The 20,484-nt window shown below is 35.4% G+C and overlaps 1 protein-coding gene across 1 annotated transcript in view; it reads right to left on the bottom strand.

Annotated features, from left to right (window-relative positions):
• The window catches only part of LOC114342329 (cadherin-related tumor suppressor), a 509,267-nt gene that overhangs the window by 364,738 nt on the left and 124,045 nt on the right, over positions 1-20,484 (bottom strand). Inside the window, exon 2 of the mRNA XM_050647448.1 lies at positions 17,338-17,374. Within this exon, the coding sequence (XP_050503405.1) occupies positions 17,338-17,374 (37 nt within the window). The remainder of the gene's footprint in view (positions 1-17,337; positions 17,375-20,484) is intronic.

The raw sequence follows: 20,484 nt of genomic DNA, 5'->3' as shown, positions 1-20,484 counted from the left end.
TCCAACGGAAAATGAAACAAATACTCGATATACTTAATACAGAAGGCCCAATAGAGGACGAAAGAATAAGAATGAAAAAACTCATAGGGGAAATTAACTCTATGCAAAACAGAAAAATTAGCCCAAATCAAACAACACAAGGGGAGGAGAAAAATATAAGATGCGAACAATGTAAAATTAAGATCGAGCAAGAGAGACAAAGAAAAGAAACAGAAAAAATAATAGGAATTGTAAACAAGGGAGGAGACATAGACACCTTTAGTCAAATCCACGAGAAGAAATGGGAGGACAAGGTGTTTGAAAAAACGAAGTGGGAACATGGGGGACTGCAAGAGACAATTGAAAAAAAAGAATGCATAATAATAACTAAAAACGAAATAAAAGACGGAGGGGTAGAGGGCGTCATAAGAACGCTCAGGGAAGAAGTAGCAGAAATCATTGAGGAATGCAAAGTGGGCGACATAGAGTACATAGAAAATGTAAAGAAAAGCTCTATGGCCAACCAAAGGAGGCAGTGGTACACATATGTAACCAAAGTGGGTGAACAGGGAATGTATGAAATGGCTGTAAAGGCCATAAATATAATAAAAAAAAGGGAGAAGCCCCCGGAAACCGTTAGAGTCATCGTTAACAACGAGATAAATAAGGAAGATGTGAGAAAAGCTCTCGAATTTGTGGGGAGAAAAGAAAATATAGTATGGGAAATAGTTATCAGAGGGAAGGAGATGGATAAAGGGGAGAGGCATGAGCAGGAAGAAGCGCTCCTAATCAAAACGGGGGGGAAATCATACACTGATGTATTAAAAGAGATGAATCAGAAAATTGATATAGGGAAGATTGGCTTAAAAGTAAATAGGCTAAAAAAAACAGAAGGGGGAGACATCCTCGTAAAACTAAAGGGGAAGGGAGCAGCGGAGAAACTGAAGAAGGAGATGGACAGTAAAATAACGGGAATGAGCATGGCTGTTCGGAAGAAAGAAAATTATTTTTCCATCACGGCAATAGACCCTGGGTTTACAGAAGAACAGCTAATAAGCGCGATAACAACATATACCGGTATCCCCGAGGACGAAATAGATGTCAAAACGCTACGTATAAATAGGCATGGGGAACAGGTGGCGACCATAGCCGTACGCCCCTCAAAAGCAGAAGAGCTACGGAGGTATAGAACGATAGTAATAGGTTGGGTTATATGCCCCATAATGGAACGCCATACGCCAGTAAGGTGTTATAAGTGCCTCCATTATGGTCACAGCACCTATGAGTGCACAGGGGAGAGCAGGGTAGCATGCTGCTACAACTGCTTTAAAAACGGGCATACAGCGGTGCAGTGTAGCAGCACTGCGTACTGCTTAACTTGTAAGGAAGAGGGTCATAGAATGGACCGCATGACATGCCCAGCCTATAGGGCGTGGGTGTACGGCAGGGGAGGGGAAAGGGAACACATAAAACATTAAAAGAAACAAAAGCGAAAGGGTGAGAAGTGGTTTCCTGATGAACGGAGGTGGGTCCGTATACAGCCCACCAGTGAAACAGGAAATCACCTTTTATAGGGTAAATTTATCGATTTTATTCATACATATTTTTATTTACTTATTTGATTTATTTGAAAATTTTATCTATACACATTTTATTTATATAAATTTTATTTATATAAAATTTAATTTCACATATAATTTTAAAAATCTTAGTGTGTTGTGTATTGTCCAGTATACCATTTTAATCTTTTATTTATTTATTTACCTATTTATTCATTTTATATTTACACCTTTATTTTATTTATATTTATTGTGTTCAATATATACAAACGGATACGGGTCAACTCTCTAGGGAACTGAACCAAAAATGAACCTCAAGGATCAACCTGGTATAAGGATAATGCAGGTGAACGTGGGCCGCGCAAAACGGGCACACGATCTCGTCCACGCGAAAGCCTGCACGCTAAAAATAGACTTACTCATCGTCCCGGAACCTAACAAAAAAATAACGTCGGACGGTGGCTGGGTGCAGGATACAAACAAAAACGTGGCGGTGCTCTTCAGAAATAAAGATCTTGGCGTGCGTGGCATAGTCAGGGGCGGAAATTATATTCTCATTAAGATGAAGGATTTTTGTCTCCTGGCATGCTACATATCTCCAAACATACCCATCAGAGACTACAAACAAAAAGTAGATGAAATAATGAGCATCGCTACAAGAGAGAAGCAAATAATGATTGTCGGGGACATCAACGCAAAATCTAGGTCATGGGGCTCTCCCATGAATGATGAGAAGGGAGAGTTCTGGAATGAATGGATAGCCCAGGCTAGCCTCCATGTACTCAACAACAACAAACCCACATTCGTAAGAGGGGCTAGCAAATCACATATTGATGTAACCATTGCAACCGAAAGGCTATCCAGACGCATAAAAAATTGGGATGTCCTCGACGAACAGTTATTCACCTACCACTGTTACATAACGTACGAGGTGATGGTTAAAGGGAGGGTTCTAAGAAAACCGATAGGTCGAAGAGAGAAAATATTAAACAAAAACAGGTACCTGTCGGAGATTAAAAAAATCGACGAAGATGCAATTACAGATCTCGGCCAACTTAGGAAGACACTCGCTAATGCCGTTGAGTTGGCCACAGAAAAGACAAAAAATAACGAAAGAACCCCCTATTGGTGGACGGATGAGATAAGAGAACTACGGGAAGTGTGCCTCCGAGCTCGGAGGAATTACACAAGAAGCCAGGGCAACCCCGAGCTCAATGAGATATATAAAACAGCGAAGAGGAATCTAAACAACAAAATAAAGAAAGAGAAAAAGGAAAGGTGGCAGAATCTGATAGACGCGCTAGAAAATGACATATGGGGAGACGCATACAAAATAACAATGAAGTCTCTCAAAATGATCGCCCCATACAGACTAGACGAAGACCAGCGGCGTGAATCCGCGGAACTTCTCTTTCCTGCCAAGGAGGAGCAAGCTTTCTTGAAGATTTTCCCCACGGTAGTGGAGGAGTTTACGGAGGAAGAAATAAAAGCCGCTGGTCAGGAAATCAAATCGGGTAAAGCTCCCGGCCCCGATGGTCTGCCACCCGAGGCACTGAAGATAATAGCAACAGAGAAACCAGGTTTGATCAGAAGAGTATTTAACAATCTACTGCGGAATCAAGAGTTTCCCAGGGAATTAAAGGAAGCAAATCTGGTATTGCTACTCAAGCCTGGGAAACCCCCCGACTCGGCATCCTCCTACAGGCCGATATGCCTTCTAGACTGTCTTGGCAAGTTTTATGAAATTCTTGTGAAGAAGAGGCTGGAAGGGGTATTGGCAAGTGAGAGAGCTCTATCCAGTCAACAATTCGGATTTCGAAAAGGTCGATCAGCAGTAGACGCAGCGATCTGGATTAGAGACGCGGCACAAATAAGTAGAAAGAGGTGGGTGGTACTTGTTCTATTGGACATTAAAAATGCCTTCAACTCGGCGAACTGGGGCCTCATCATCGACAGGATTGTCGAGCTGGGGGCCCCGGATTACATGTCCAATATAATAAAGGACTACCTATCGGAAAGAAGCGTATGCATAACGAAGAAAAATAAGATGAATATGACTGCTGGAGTACCCCAAGGGTCAGTCCTGGGACCCACATTATGGAACATATTATACAATGGGGTACTAGAGGTAAATAGAACACTAGGAGTAAGGGCAATAGCATACGCAGACGACCTAGCCCTACTAATCGAGGACGACACGAATCGGGGCATCATACATAAAGTAAACACAGCAATAGAAAAAACCGCGAAATGGATAGAGAACAACGATTTAAAATTGGCAGTAGAAAAGACTGAGATAATTATCTTGAGGGGACGGCGGGATCGAAAAGACATTAATTTTCGGTTCAGAGGCTCCGAACTAAAACCCCAGAAAACAGTTAAGTATTTGGGAATAATCTTCGACGACAGAAGGTCATTCGGCCCACATATACATGAAGCATGTCGGAAAGCGGAGGCAAGGACCTCAGTCCTACAAAAATTAATGCCGAATATAGGAGGCCCTGGATCACACAAACGGGCAGTAATGCTACAATCCATTATGTCAATAATATTATACGGGGCTCCAGTATGGCATGAAGTTGTAAATAAAGCCAAATACAGAGACATGCTTCTCAGAGCACAAAGAAAACCCCTGATCAGAGTGTGCAGCGCGTACAGAACCGTATCAACCGTTGCTCTACAGGTAGTGGCCGGAGCTGTGCCGGTGCACATTCTGACAGAGGAGAGGGTACGAATGCATCGAAGGGGTAACGGAGCTATAAGTTCAGGACCAGAAGAAAGAAGAAGAAGCCTGGAAAGTTGGCAGGATCAGTGGTCAAGAGAAACAGGCAAAGCCGCCTGGACGAGGACCCTTATCCCTGATGTAGTGAGGTGGTATGAATGCAGACACAGGCGCGTTAACTATTATTTCACACAATTTTTGACGGGCCATGGATCCTTTCGGGCATATACATATCGTATAAGAAAGACTGAGGACGATCTGTGTACCGAGTGTGGAGTGGTAGATGACGCGTACCACGTGATATTCGTATGCCCTGTATATCATGCAGGGCGAACCTCGCTGCAGCTGAGGATGGGGTCCCCTCTGGGTGAGCCCCAAGAATTAATGCATAAAGCCATTATGAATGAAAAAATGTTTGACTTGATCATTGGATTTGTCACTGAAACGATGAAGCATAAGGAAGAAAGAGAGAGGAGACTCCAACAAAGATAATCTGTTTGTATTTCTTTTGAACATGTGTCGTTTTGCACCGACCGGGGTGGGCAGTCAATATACAACTCCCACTTCTGCCGGGGCAGTGTCCTTTAAAATAAAAGGATTTTTAATCCTAGTGTTAGTAAATGTTAGATGTTTTGTTTTTCATGTGTTTATATCTTATGTTGTGAGTGTATAGATGAATGGGCCACTCCTACAGGGGGTGGGGAATGAAAGTTTAGTTGTTCTCACTGGCTGTTTAGTAATTCTTTGCCAGTTTACGGTGGATGGGATGATAGCGTGGTCGCGCCTCCTCACCCATTATCATGCAGATAGGTCGGTTGCCTTACGGACCCTGGCTGGCTGCATGCGTGGATGGGGTGGCGAAACCGGGTTGTCATGACAGTCACAGAGCGCACGCAGAGAGTGCTAGATGGGGTGACGAGCAAAGCTGGTGGGTCAGAGCTATGCCCGCTAAGGTCGGTTCCTGGCCCGCCGGTTGGAGAAAGAGGAGGTGAGTTTAGTTGGTAGGCGGCTTGCTACGGTTAGGCGTAGAGAGTTGAATCCAACACACCTGGGACACCTTCCCAGAAGTCTTTAGAAGATTCTCACCTCCCAAAAAAAAAAAAAAAAAAAAAAAAAAAAAGTACAATGGTTTTACATAATTGTAAAAGATATTGTACAACCATTTGCAAAGAATGCTCACATTTTAAAAAATACTGGAATTCCCCAAAAATTTAATCATAAAAATATTTTGATATGGATAGTTTATTTGCAAATGAACCACTAGATAAACCTTTAAAAAGAATATTAAACCAAAAAATACAAAATGACTGATTATACAGGGTGTCCCGAAAAGATTGGTAATAAATTATACCACACATTCTGGGGTCAAAAATAGTTCGATTGAACCTAACTTACCTTAGTACAAATGTGCTCATAAAAAAAGTTACAGCCCTTTGAAGTTACAAAATGAAAATCGATTGTTTTTCAATATATCGAAAACTATAAGAAATTTTTTATTGAAAATGGACATGTATTATTTTTATGGCAGGAACATCTTAAAACAAAATTATAGTGAAATTTGTCCACCCCATAAAAAATTTATGGGGATTTTGTTCCCTTAAACCTCCCCCCCCCAAACTTTTGTGTACGTTCCAATTAATTCATTATTGTGGTACCATTAGTTAAACACAACGTTTTTAAAACTTTTTTGCCTTTTAGTATTTTTTCGATAAGCCAGTTTTTATCGAGATGCGGCTTCTTTTTCAATATATTTACGTAAAAATTTTATGGGGGTTTTGTTCCTTTAAACCCCCCAAATGTTTGTGCACGTTCCAATTAAACTATTATTGTGGTACCATTAGTTAAACACAGTGTTTTTAAGACTTTTGCCTCTTAGTCTTTTTTTTATAAGTCACTTTTTATCGAGATGTAGCTTCTTTTTCAAATATACCTAAAAATGTAAATTATAAATAAATTTTCAGATTATTAACAAGTCTCTATAACCGTACTTAACCATATAGGTACAAATATGTGGTGGATTCGACAAATATTCAAAATATCTCGATAACACTGACTTATCGACAAAGTACTAAGAGGCAAAAACGTTATAGAAACATTGTGTTTAACTAATGGTGCCACAATAATAATTCAATTGGAACGTACACAAAAGTTTGGGGGGTTTAAGGGAACAAAACCCCATAAAATTTAAATTTTTTATGGGGTGCACAAATTTCACTTTAATTTTTTTTTAAGACGTTGCTGCCATAAGAATACCACATGTCCATTTTCAAAAAAAAAAAATCTCTGAGAGTTTTCGATATATGAAAAAAAAATCGATTTTCATTTTGTAACTTCAAAGGGCTGTAACTTTTTTTGTGTGCACTATTGTATATAGGTAAGTGAGGTTCAATCAATCTATTTTTGACCCCAGAATCTGTGGTAAAATTTATGACCAATCTTTTCGGGACACCCTGTATAAAAGCAACCTACCAGCACATTAATATGTCCTTTCTCTTTAAGGGCGCCACCTAGTCATGAATCCAAAATGTCTTTCCTTATATACCCTAGTACCTAGTACGCATATCTTCCATGGATTGTTAAATTCAGAATCTCAAATCCTCAGAATGCTCAAATTTCACAGATTTAACTGATTAAATCCTCCTATAAATATGTATAAATATGTCATTGTCAACTATGAAATTCAATGATTGAGCAGAATCATGTACCTATGTAGTTTACCGAAAAATTGTGAATATATAAAAAATATTTCTACATGGTTTACCCACCGCTTTCTCTACACTAAATTATTTTTCCATAATTAATGGAAACGTCGTCTCTCTTATGTATGTCCCCTCAGAATACCTCTAACCGCTCAATACACGAATCCCATAAACCACTAGCGGTGATAAAATAATAAACCGATCAGTACCATTGCCGGTACCATTGTTGTGGTACCGTGGTTAGTTCGGTCGGGTTCCTCAGATGCCCAGACGGGTTGTGAAGGTCAAGGGTACTATTTGTTATGTTGGTAACAATGCGACCAGAAAATACGCGGATAGTAAACTCTGATTATTTATCGTCGTGTGGTTGAGCTCCATCTATGATGGTTTATGGTTACTTTGAAACAGTAGTGTAGTGAACGGGGACATACATACCTACATCATTGTTTCGATTTTTTTACTTCATATACGGTAAATTTAGATTCTTTCGAAATAAATATGGTATTTATGTCAGCCGTTATTATAAATTTCCTAGCCTAGAGTATTCAGGAATGAATCTCAAACCAGAAATATAAAGCTGTATTACACATATAATAATTATACAGGATGTCCAGAAACTCTCCCGGCAAACGAAGACCGTAGATTGCTCAGATCATTTAAAATGTTGAGGTTCCATTACCTATATTGTCAGATTTTTAAAGGATGTAAAACAACTCAAGGGTGTTTACCCGTATATTTTGGTGGCTTAAAGCATGTAAACCAGTAAGTATAACTATCTATTAACTTTTTTACCTTTGTCAAAAAACCTCACATTTGTACTTATAGAGTTATACTTATTTTAGGTGATAACACTGATGATGGAATATTGATTCCGAAAACGTTTTGTTGTGATAGAACCCTTTTTAGGGATTTTAAATATACCTTTTACAAGATAAGGTTTTTATTTTTTGTGATTTATGGTATACAGCCAGTTATAAGAATTTTTCCTTGTGATATTTTCAAATAAATTTAGTTTCAAATATAAATTATGGCTTATTCATAAATAAAATAGTAAATTGCATAAGATGTGACAAGAAAAAGCTTCAGAATAATATCAGATAATTAAACTTGCGTTAATTCACTCAAAGATTTCCGAGTGATATTTTATGCAGTAACAACCAAAATAAAAGATGTAACATAAACGTTTGTAATTAAGAGGAATTTATATGAAACCCTTTCTAATAACTTGTAATAAGCAGTGACACTGTCACTGGTAGTAAATCCTCATTATTTATCGCCCTCTATGCAGCTCCATCTATGACGGTTTATTGTTTGTTTTAAAGGCTTTAAATCATCGTTTACGGAATAATTCCTTGAGTCTTCAGTGTAATGAATAGAGAATGAAATTTTAGGATGTTGGTGATTTGTAGCTTATTAGCGTTTTTGTTTTAAACCTCGAAGAGGGAATGTCGACTTCAGCTATTATATTCTTTGTTTGTCGACAGTTTTTATGGACAAACTATTAAATTTTTATAACTTACGACGTCTCATAGAGCTACATTGTGTTAAAGAGAAGATGTTCACTAATGTGTTAGCTCTAAAACGGGATGATAGTTTTAGATGTTAGGTTATTTATTATGATTGGAACGTTGAACAGTAAAGGTGGAAAATATAAAAGAAGAGGATATAAATATCATTATTATTATGTTCTTACCATTATTTTTAAGTGCAGTCCTCATAATTTTAAGTGATTGCTAAAATTCTAATTCCAAAGCAAACATATGACTTTATTTTTTGACATAATTTCGTGTTTGAGAAATGGAGAAATAGATGGAGATGGATGCAGTAGAATTAGGGCTGGATGGATGAAGTGGAAGGAAGCGAGTGGTGTGTTGTGTGACAGAAAAGTTCCAATGAAGCTGAAAGGAAAATTCTATAAAACAGCCATAAGACCGGCTATGAGGTACGAAACTGAATGTTGGGCAGTGCAAAAGAAAGAGGAACAACGAATGCATATGGCGGAGATGAGAATGCTTAGATGGATGAGTGGAGTGACAAGAAAGGATAAAATTAAAAATGAGTATATTAGGGGAAGTCTAGGTGTGGCACCAATTGATGCCAAAATGAGAGAGCATAGGTTGATGTGGTTTGGTCATGTTCAACGCCGAGACGTTAATCATCCAATACGAAGAGTAGCTGAAGTGCAGATTCCTGGAAGGAGTAGGAGAGGAAGACCAAAGAAGACGTGGGGGAGACGATTAGGCAGGACATGTTTGGTAAAGGGGATTAATATTGATATGACCCAGGAAAGAATTGTGTGGAGAAATGCAATTAGGGAAGCCGACCCCGCATAGGGATAAGGCAAAGAGAATGATGATGAATTTCGTGTTTGAGATCATAATACGATACAAAAGTGTAATAAAATATAGACACTCTTTAAAAAGCACAGGTTCTAAAAAAATTATTATTCGACAACGACGAAGATTTTTGAGAACACGTACTAGATATTTGAAATACCAAATAATTACACTTTTATATAAAAAGAACTTTTTAAAATACCACGTTTTTATTACTTATAAGCCACAATATAAAAAGTATAATAAAAACAATTATTTTTCAAATCCAAATGTGAATTTTAAAAACAAAAAGGATTTCCGATTTCCGGAAATCGAACTCGAGCCTCATTGGTAAAAGCCAGGTATCCTAGCCACTAGACTGTATTTGATTTGAAATATTAAGCTAAATATTTGACATATTTTGACATATAAGTCTAGTGCAACAATACTAAAAAATTACACTTTTATGAAAAAAGTACTTTTTATAATACCACGGTTTTGTTATATATGGGACACAATATAAAATTATTAACTATATTGTTGTTTCAATCCCTATGTCATGCAAGAATTTTGTAATCAATTTTAAACTCATATAATCAAAGAATCAAAGAGACGATAGGACTAATGGAAGACAATAAAAGAAAACATTGGTACCATGAAGAATGCGAACAAGCTAGTAAAGACAAGGACAAAGCAAGACACAGATGGTTTGGTTGGCCATAGGGAAACAAGAAGATCTCCTACACTAGAAAGAGAAGAAGAAAGAGTCATACAAATGTTACAGAATTAAAAAGAAGAAATGGATTGAACTGCTGAAACGTACTGCTAGAACTCGAAGCTAATAGTAACGATAATGCAAGACAATATATAAACACATAAAAGCACAGAATATGAAAAAGATACCGGCAAATATTGGAAGAAAGGAATGGGAAACACACTATAGAGAATTGTTCAAAAAGAAAGACGATGCTGAAAATGCAGAAAATGAAGAACAAACAGAAAATAGGAATGAAGAACAATCAGAGCCACCCTCATACAACGAAGTATTGGCGACCATAAACAGATTAAAGACAAGGAAAGCAGGCGAACCAGACGACATTATAAATGAGTTCTTTAAGAAAGGGGGAGAGGAACTAGCCCACAGAATCCACAAGCTGATAGAACGAATATGGGAAGAAGAATGCATGCCGAACGACTGGAATTGCGGTCTGATAACACCAATCCCTAAAAAAGGCGACAAGACGAAATGCACTAACTACAGGGGAATCACGCTATTAATTACAATGTACAAAATATTAGCTAATTTGATCAGACAAAGAATAGAAAAAGAAACAAGAACAAAAATAGGTGAATACCAACATGCATTCAGAGAAGGTAAGTCAACAATAGACGCAATACACATTGTAACTGTAACGCAAATCGTCGAAAAAAGTTACGAGCACGGAATAGATCTACATTTACTGTTTATTGACTACCAGCAAGCCTTTGACAGTGTAATAAGGGAGGAGCTAATTAATGATATGAATCAACTAGGTATTCAAGAAAAACTAGTAAGTCTAAAATGACGATGAAGGCATCTAAGGCACGAATCTTAACAAGGATAGGCCCGTTAGATGAAGTACAAATGGAGGTAGGTGTCAGACAGGGAGACTCCCTGTCAACAACATTATTTAACATTGCCATAGAGGGGGCATTAAGAGCAGCAAAAATTACGGGAACTATTATCGAATCTTCAGCTAAACTGATAGCGTATGCAGACGATATTGCACTGGTTACTAGAGATTTAAAAACCTTGCAGAATATAATATTAATACTAGATAAAGAAGCAAAGAAGAGAGGGCTAGTAATAAACCAAAGCAACACGAAATACCTCAAGTTCGCAAGAAAGAATACGAACATGGAGAAAGAAATTAAGCTTGGTGCATAAACATTTGAAAGAGTACACCGTTTCAAATACTTGGGAGTGACGGTGAATGCCAGAAACGATAGAACGGATGAAATAAATGAACGCATCCTACTGGAACTACCAAAAATTCTTGAAAGAAAAACGCATTAGTAAGACAACCAAATTAAAAACTTACAAGACTGCAATCAGGCCAGTAATCACCTATGGTGCAGAGACAATGTGCCTAACACAAAAAGATGAAATGAGGTTAGAAATTTTAGAGAGAAAAATAATTCGACGAATAATGGGACCGGTGAGGATAAGTGTAGGCGAATTTAGAAGATTAACGAATGAAGAAATTAAAGAAGTCATCCAGGGTGAAGACATAATCAGGTTCGTGAAGGCGCAAAGGCTCAGGTGGCTGGGACACACAGAAAGAGCTAACCCAAACTCTACGCTAAAGCGAATAACTGGCTGGAGACCAACAACAAAGAGACCAAAGGGAAGACCCAAGACAAAATGGAGAGATCAAGTCTTAGGAGACATAAAGAAGCTGAGAATCTACAATTGGAAGGAGCGTTGTAAGGACCGGAAAGAATGGAGGAAAATTGTAGACAGGGCCAAGTCACACACGTTGCTATAATAATAAAAGACAACAGCGGACTGATTCTCCGCAACAAATGAATCAGAGAGCCCAACACTCTGCCAGGAGTGATTAAGCCATGGTGCTGATGATAATCAAAGAAAATGTTTAAAATTGTAAAAAATTAATGAAACATGTTTCGAACGAATAATTGCGATATACCTTAATATAGCTAATATCATATGAACTTGCCAATTAAAGGAAACTAAAAAAGGAACATCCGGGTTTGAACTGGGGACCTCTCGATCTGCAGTCGAATGCTCTACCACTAAGCTATCGATCCGCCATCGATTTACGCAATTTACAACGAGATCTAAATGGTTTAAATAGATTAAAATAATAATCTAAATAGATTAAAATAAAAAATAACTCTTAATGCATTTATACAAAAGCTGTTAAATATTACATTTTAATCGAACTCTGAGCTATTCTGAAAATTTCAGGTGTATGTATTCTGAAAGTACATATGTTTAAAATGGATTACAAGATTCTTCGGACATAGTGACAAAGACAAAGCCAAGTATATGCAAACGTTTTAAAATTGTATTGCTATCAAGTATTCGGATCTATTGCTTAAAATAAAGGGCATGCACTTTTCGTCTTATTAGATATATTTTGCATACGTTCATCAATGTTGGGTAGTTTTCTTGCTGTTCATTCCACCAGGTATTTACATTAAAGTAAATAAACTCCTTTTGTGAATTATGCATTGCACCAGTTTCTAACTGGTTTACAACCTCTGACCTTTTATCCTGCTGTCAAGCATGAAGAAATAAAGTATAATTAGTTTAGGCGTGTGACAATGACCGTGGTTAAAATGAGAGAAAATAAAATATGTTAAGATGGTAGGAGTGCACAATTTCTGAAAGTAGTAAAACAAAAAGGCAACAAGAAGATTTTATGTGAGACAGTTAGACAAGAAATTTCTTTAAAGGGGATTTAATCTAGGCGGGATCTGTTGAAAAGCAGACCATAGCAATAATTGAAAAATAGAAAAATAGCAATAATTGGGTAAAAAGTGCAAAAATTGAGTTTTTCGTTTAAATTTATTCGACCCCTAAAACATATTTTTTTATATAAAGAAAAAGGTTCAAGCTTTCAAACATACGATAAAAAATTGAATTCGGTCCACTAGGATAGCCTAGAGAATTTTTAAATTTATGGTGGAGGTAGCTCCTCGGCGCGCCGAGCAAAAAGTGAATTGGCGAGTTCAAAATCAAAACGCGCTTATGTCGATTTTGACTTTTTTTTTAAACCGCTGTTTTGGGCGACAAGGATTTTAAATATGAAATTTTCAAACACCGGAAAATTTTCAGTTAATGCCAGTCAATAATCGCATTTTCTTTCTATGCAGTTTTTGTTTGGTACTAGTACATTTTTTCAAGATTTTTACATATTAATACCTAACTCTTATAGAATACAAAAAATATATCTTTTTTCATTTATGCACGTACACTAATATTGTAGAGGGTGTCAAAGTCGAGGCCTCGAAAAAAAGTAGTTCCGATGGCGGACAGTTAATCTCAGGATTGGGATCTCTGAAACAAAAAAATCGTACGGCATTTGAAAAAGGAAGATTTCTTACGTGACAATTTATCACCGTTAGTAAAAAATTTTGCAAAAAAAAGATTTTACGGAAATTTGAAAGATTTTTGTGAAAAAAATCTCTCGTTTTTCTTCAGTTTTTCATGGTTAAAAAATATTTATTTTTTATTTTTTGGTCAAATTGTGGTAAATTGTCACGTAAGAAACCTTCCTTTTTCAAAAGCAGTATGATGTTTTTGTTTCAGATATCCCAATCCTGAGATTAACTGTCCGCCATCATTTTTCGGGGACTCGACTTTTGCGCCCTCTACAATATTTGTGTACGTGCATAAATGAAAAAGATATATTTTTTGTATCCTCTAAGAGTTAGATAGTAATATGTAAAAAGTTTTATGTTCATTTCTAATAAAGGTTCTGAGAAAAAAATTCTTAAAAAAATTATTATTTTTGGTCTTCTGAAGTCTACTAGTATCTTTGGATCCCAGTATCCCAGTAATTCCAGCTCAAAACATAGATCTTCTGAAAATTATCCAATTCAAAACATATACCACCTGGACTAATTGCAATCCAATAAAGAAAAATAGTGGTAGTAGAGCCCAAGCGGAGAATTTTGCAGTTACTCGAGCGCGTCAGAAAATCACATCGGGAGAATGTAACCTGTAAATGTACCCCTACCATATATGGACTCTTAATACAGGGGTGTGCGTTATGGGGCAGTCCGTAAAAAGAATATATCCTTCTCGAAAATGTCGCATTAAGGCAAGGTAAGTTAAGTACATGAAGAACAAGGTACCCCGTCAAAATAGCCCCGTCGAAAAAGCTCCGACAAAATAGCCCCGATATAATATCCCGCACACAAAATAGCTCCGACAAAATAGCCTACAGACAAAACAGCCGCGAAATAATAGCCCTATGACAAAATAGCCCCGACAAAATAGTCCCGACAAAAAAGCTCATTTCAGAATTCATCATGAAATAATCCCTTAAAAATACATTTTTTTCTGAAATGGTAATTATCCTCTATTGAGATGTTTATCTTAACCACATTAAATAAAAATGGTCTTTTTAGAGAACTCGAGTCCTGTCTTCTCTGTTTCTTGGAAGTTTGAACATCTAATTTAAGCGACTATTTCACTCATCTTAAAATTTTCACATAATCTGACCAATCACAAACCAAAGACAGCTTGTGTTATCGCGAAAACACCAACTGTCTTTTAATTCTGATTGGTCTATCAGCTTCGTGTTTTCAACGACGTAACCATGGATACCGATCGCAAAGCAAAGTTTGACGTTTGCCAAAAAAATTATTGTAGCTGTATACGCTGTGAGCTCGTACGTAGAGGGGATATTTATAAATTCGTGAGCGCCAGTAGTGACAAGTCTGTAAACGTTTACCGGAAATTTGACATAAATGTCAAAGTGATTAATTTAAAATTAAAATTAAAAACATTAATTATAAAAAATATTAGTTGATCAAAACTGTGGTATATATTTTTACCTTAAATATACTTACGTTTTAAATACTGAATTTGCGTTTTTCTAATGTTCTGTAATATGTAATTATATATTAATCTTGGCGCCATCTACATGATAATTGTGAAAGTATCCGAAGTAAGAAATTAATATTTCATCAATAGAACGTCAAAATGATTAGCAAAATCTTAAAAAAATCTATTACAATTTAATTACTTTTTAGCGTTGTAAATATTAAGCGATAACAATTAAATAAAAAATTTAAAAATTACCGGTGAAAGTTGAATTAGTAACCGCTAGGAGCGACACCAGCGAAGCTCAGAGCGTATACGTCAAAAGGAACATCATCAGAACATAGTGAATACTTTTAGGAATACTCCAAGTAAATCAAGTAATAATAGCAACAATACATTGTATCCACCTAATAACGGTCATACTATTCAAAATTTTTACAATTGCACCGTTTATAATAATTATAGTCGAGAATAATGTATTTTTTTCGTGTACAAATTATTTATTGTTATAGGTAAAAAATAATTATAACAAATTATTTATAGTTATAATAAATATTTCATGATTATGACTAATTGTGAATTATTCAAAAAATGGGTAGATTTGGGTTACCTAGATCAAATGTATTATTATTAAATTCCATCCTCTCATTCTACTGAATTTTTGACCTATCACTTTGTTCGTGAAATAGTCTAATAAAATACCACTCGTGATTTAATTTATCTTATAAGTCTGTCTTTTATTTCTAAACTCAACTGAGTTGCTTAAAGAAAACACCACTCGTCCTACGGACTCGTGGTGTTTTCAAGCAACTCGGTTTCGTTTAGAAGTAAATCGACAGACTTATCGCTAAAATTGAATCACTAGTGGTATTACTATTGAAAATCAATGTTTATTTGTGATATAAACATTTTTTTTCTGTTTTCGGGCAACAGTAAAATGCATTTTAAATTAAATAAATTACATACATTCTTCTTTTTTTTTGTCAAATATTTTAAATTAAAGAAAAGTTTTTGGACACCTTGTATAAATAATTACATAATTGTTTATATTACTAAATAGAGAATTAAATACCCTTTCAAATGAGCTAGCACACGACCCCTATTCTCATTTAAAAAAATCATCGATTACGTCATCACGACCAGATGGATGACGTCACTAGTATGACATAATATATAACAGAACATCGTAATTTAAAAGTAAAAATCGACCCATTTCAGGATTTCTCCTTAACGTCGTGGGTTTACGAAATAACGAATTTATTCCTTCCATTTGCACCATACTGTACGTCTGAATTCCCGATATGGACGAGTCAGATTAAATTAAATTATTAGAAGGATTTTTTACTGAGCAACAACATTTTTGTTTAATTTATTAATATTTTGTATTTTGACAACGACGTCCGAAGTGGAAGTCGAAACGTTAATAAAATAAATTTTTTAAGTTAAATTGTGGCTTATTTCTCAATTCGAATAGTAATTTAAAATAAGCCGTACTCCGTTAAAAGGTAAAACTTTTTATTGGAGGTGTTTTCTAAGGGGCTGTTTGAGCCGGAGCTGTTTTGACCAGGGCTATTTTGTGTGCGATCTATTTTGTCGGGGCCATTTTGTTTGCGGGCTATTTTGTAGAGGCTATTTTGTATCCGGGCTATTTTGACGGGGCTTTTTTGACGGGGCTGTTTTGACCGGGCCATTTTGACGGGTCACGGAAGAACAGCGTATATTTCAAAAATCTCAAAGTTTAACAAACAAAAAAGCGAATGTTTCGCGAAATTAAGATCAAATCGAAAAACTGAAAAATACGTGTTCAATATTTTTCAAAAATCTATCGAATAATGCCAAACACGACCCCACGGAGGGGGGTGGGGGTAACTTTAAAATTTTAAATAGAAACCTCGCGATATTTTGCTAAATGAACATCAGATCGAAAAACTGAAAAATACGTGTTCAATATTTTCGAAAAATCTATCGAACAACACCAAACACGATCCCCACGCTGGTAGGGTGGGGGGCTGTTACTTTAAAATCTTAAATAGTAACCCCATTTTTAATTGCAGATTTGGATTCCTTACGTAAAATAAGTAACTTTTATTGAAGACATTTTTTCGATTTATGGATAAATGGCGCTATAATCCGAAAAACCGATTTTTGGAAATGGAAAATAGATTAAAAGATGGAAAATCCCCACTAAAATGGAAAACTTAACTTAACTTTTTTGGTTTTAGGACGCAATCTTCACAACTCAATTGGTCCCATAACGCTTTAGTAACTGCAAATATAGCATACAATGACTATAAGAAAAATTCGACTCGACATTGGGAAAATGCTGATGGTAAAGTATGTCAATACTAATTTCTAGGACATATATTCGTTGTCCCTTTTTTTAATTCTTGGCACCGAAGGCAATATATTACTTCAGTTTTCTATATTATTTCTTCAATTTCATTCAGTGATGATAGTTGGAGGCTGACAGAACAAATAAAAGTATAAAAATAAAATAACTTACGATAATTTCCTCCTTTTTGTAAAAGTTACTTTATGAACTCACCTGCAAAAAAAAAAGAAAAATTATTACTTATATTATCTTTAACTATTAAAACAGAAATACATGTTTAATAAAGGAGTTCACGTAAGAAAACTTTTTAAGTGTGTATTGACATTTACCAAATTTTAACTTGGAGAATTGTAATGCATATTTTGGTATAAGAACTAGGTATATCAAATACCTAGAAGTAATCAAAGATGGCACAGGTATATATCCAACTCACCAAAAATGGGGATGACTTTTCTAATCCTCAGTTATTTCATTGAAAGACACTTTCGGGTCTTGTATGTCAATAAATTTGGTTGAATTGATGGCCTTACTGACAACTGCATCAGCTCTTTATTTAGTGTTATAAACAAAAAAATGTGAAAAAGGCAATAAAAATAAAAAACTTAAATAACATTATTTCTATAAAAAAACACAAACAATGAAATAAATAAAACTTTGTAAACAAGTAGAAAAACAAAGTAAAAAAGGTCTTTAAAAGGCTATCTTCATTGTGAGCCGTCAATATTGCATCGTCTGTGTAACAAGAATTTTAATTTCACACCCAACCATTTCTCACCTGCAGCTCCAAAGGCAGCTTTTGGAAGCTACAGATGTAGCTATTTCAGTTGAAACGATAAGAAGAAGAGTTCGTGCCAAGAAGTATCCAGCGAAAGACAGTTATGGGTTTCCGAGTTATCCAGGCAGCACAAACCCAAGTAGCACCGAACGGGTTTATTAAGTCTTTTAAGGATGCTTTAAAACTGTAGAATAAAACTAAAATTAAAACCATTTGGTTTTTAAGTAAACCTTAAGGTTGCAATAAAACCGATTTCAGCATAAAAGGGCCCACTCTGAAAGAGGTCAATAAAAAAAAATTAAAACCTTCTTAAACCTTTGTTTTCTTAAGCAAGTGGTTTTAAAGCTGCTGTGAAGGTGCTTTTAAAACCATGTTAAAAGATACTTTAAGTGCAGACAGTTTTATAGCAAACTTAAAAAGGTTTCATAAATGGAGACTTTTAAAGACGATTTACCATATTAAATGATTCTTTAAACCCATATACTCCATATAGTCCAACAAATTTTTACATGTGTTATGATAGGTACATACGCATTTGTAATCATAAAATAATAAAAAGTACTTGGTTATTTCGGACTGTCAAGGTAGAAAAACACTTGCGCACCCAACTTTATTAATAATGTTAACAAAAAGAGGTCTAAATAATTCACGCGCCCTAAAATTTCTGACTTTTGGCGATTAAAGAATAAAAATAATAAAAAAAATTTAAATCCGAAAAATATTAATTTGAAAGAAAATTAATTTTATCTACAATTTTAATGTTTAAATGTGAAAATAAATCGAATTTATGTCTTTGATGCCCGGTTGCACCAACAGATCTTAAGCTTAAGTCGAGAATATCATAAGAATTAATATAATATAATTATAATATATTACAATAAGAACACCATAATATAATAATAGATATATTTGATTATAAAGGTAAGAATCTAAAATTATGGTGCAACGTAAGTGATACTCAAGGAGGCTCTATCTATAAGTAGAGCTTAGATAAGCTGGAGCTTAAGATCTGTTGGTGCAACCAGGAATAAAGTCACTTATTTATAATTTTTATGTAAGCCTATATTGTAATCTATCATGGCTTGCAGCATCTCCAGAAAGCAATATTGCCGAAAAAGCAAGGTTGCCTTGGAATTAAAACCGTTTAGTTTTAATGCTGCTGTCAATAATGCCACTCGGTTTTAATGTGAATCTAACCTAAAATCGAGGCGTCGCGCGTTGTAGTGCTGTGTGTGTTGTATTTTTCTTTTAAAATGACCAGTTCGTTTATATTTTAGGTACTTGCGACATATTTCTTCCATACTAACTGTAATTCCACTTTTTACAACACACTACACCACTGTTTCGCTCTAAAAAAACTGGCCGATCATTTTGGACATGAAAGAAGAGGTTATGGGTTAAGTTTTAGTGTTTCTAATAAGAAGCATAGTTTAGTCTATACGATAACCAAATTGATTCAGTTAAGACCGTTTGGTTTTAATATAGCCTACTAATTGCTTTTAAGAAAGCAACCTTAAAGACAACTACAAAAACAGTTTTAAGGCATATGTTTTACTGACATAATAGTCTTGAGATCAAGTAGTTTTAATAATAGGTTTTATTAGTCATATTAGGAGAATCTTTAAAACTGCTTTAAAACTAAAAGGTAATAAACAAGAATCTAATAAAACCAAATAGTCCGGAAGTTATTTATAAAACTGATTAGTTTTAAAGTGAACTGAGAATAAACCATTTTAAAACTACAATAAGACAAATTATCTATTAAGATTAATTAGTCTTATTTGATACTCTTATTAGATTCTTTAAAACTAGTGACAAATGCTTAACAGTTTTAAAGTTCTGGCAGTATATCTACAAGGTAACTTTAAAACCAATATCTTCTTATTTACCACAATAAAACCTTTATGAACCTAAAATAAACCTAAAATGTTTTTATTGCCCTACTTGGGAAGATTGATCGCCTAAATTGGTGTATAGGGCTTTTCATCGATTGTCATTTTTTTCGAGCTTCTGTCATAAGTTGTATAATGTGTGTATAATATTAATATACACGGATTATACGACACACGACAGAAGCTCGAAACAAATGAGTGTGAATGAAAAGCCCTATTCACCACCAAAACTGGAACATTGGGAATGGACAAAATGTGCTATTCTCAGAAAAGGTCAGGACTTGTGTAAAATCAGATGACTCACGAAATGGTGTACTTAAAGGTCGAGAAAGACAAGCAAGAACGAAAACTGTCAGATCTGTTCACAAATATACAAGGGGAAGTGTAATGTTCTGGAAAGGAATTGTGATCCGTAAAAAACTCCTTTAATTTTCATCCAATCAACTGCTCACAGGTATATTGATAACCTGTAGTTAGGCACTGGAGAGGTAAAACAGGAGAAAATTTAATTTTCATACATGATAATGGACCATCACATACCATTAGAGTGACTAGAGACATCATTAAAGCAGAAGGTATCCCTTGTTTGGAGTGGCTTGCTAGCTCACCCGAGCTTAACCCTATAGATTATTTGTGGGATATGCTTAAAAG

Source organism: Diabrotica virgifera, chromosome 3, assembly GCF_917563875.1.
Source record: "Diabrotica virgifera virgifera chromosome 3, PGI_DIABVI_V3a".
Taxonomy (NCBI): Eukaryota; Metazoa; Arthropoda; class Insecta; order Coleoptera; family Chrysomelidae; genus Diabrotica; species Diabrotica virgifera.
This window is presented reverse-complemented; position numbering and strand designations above follow the sequence as displayed.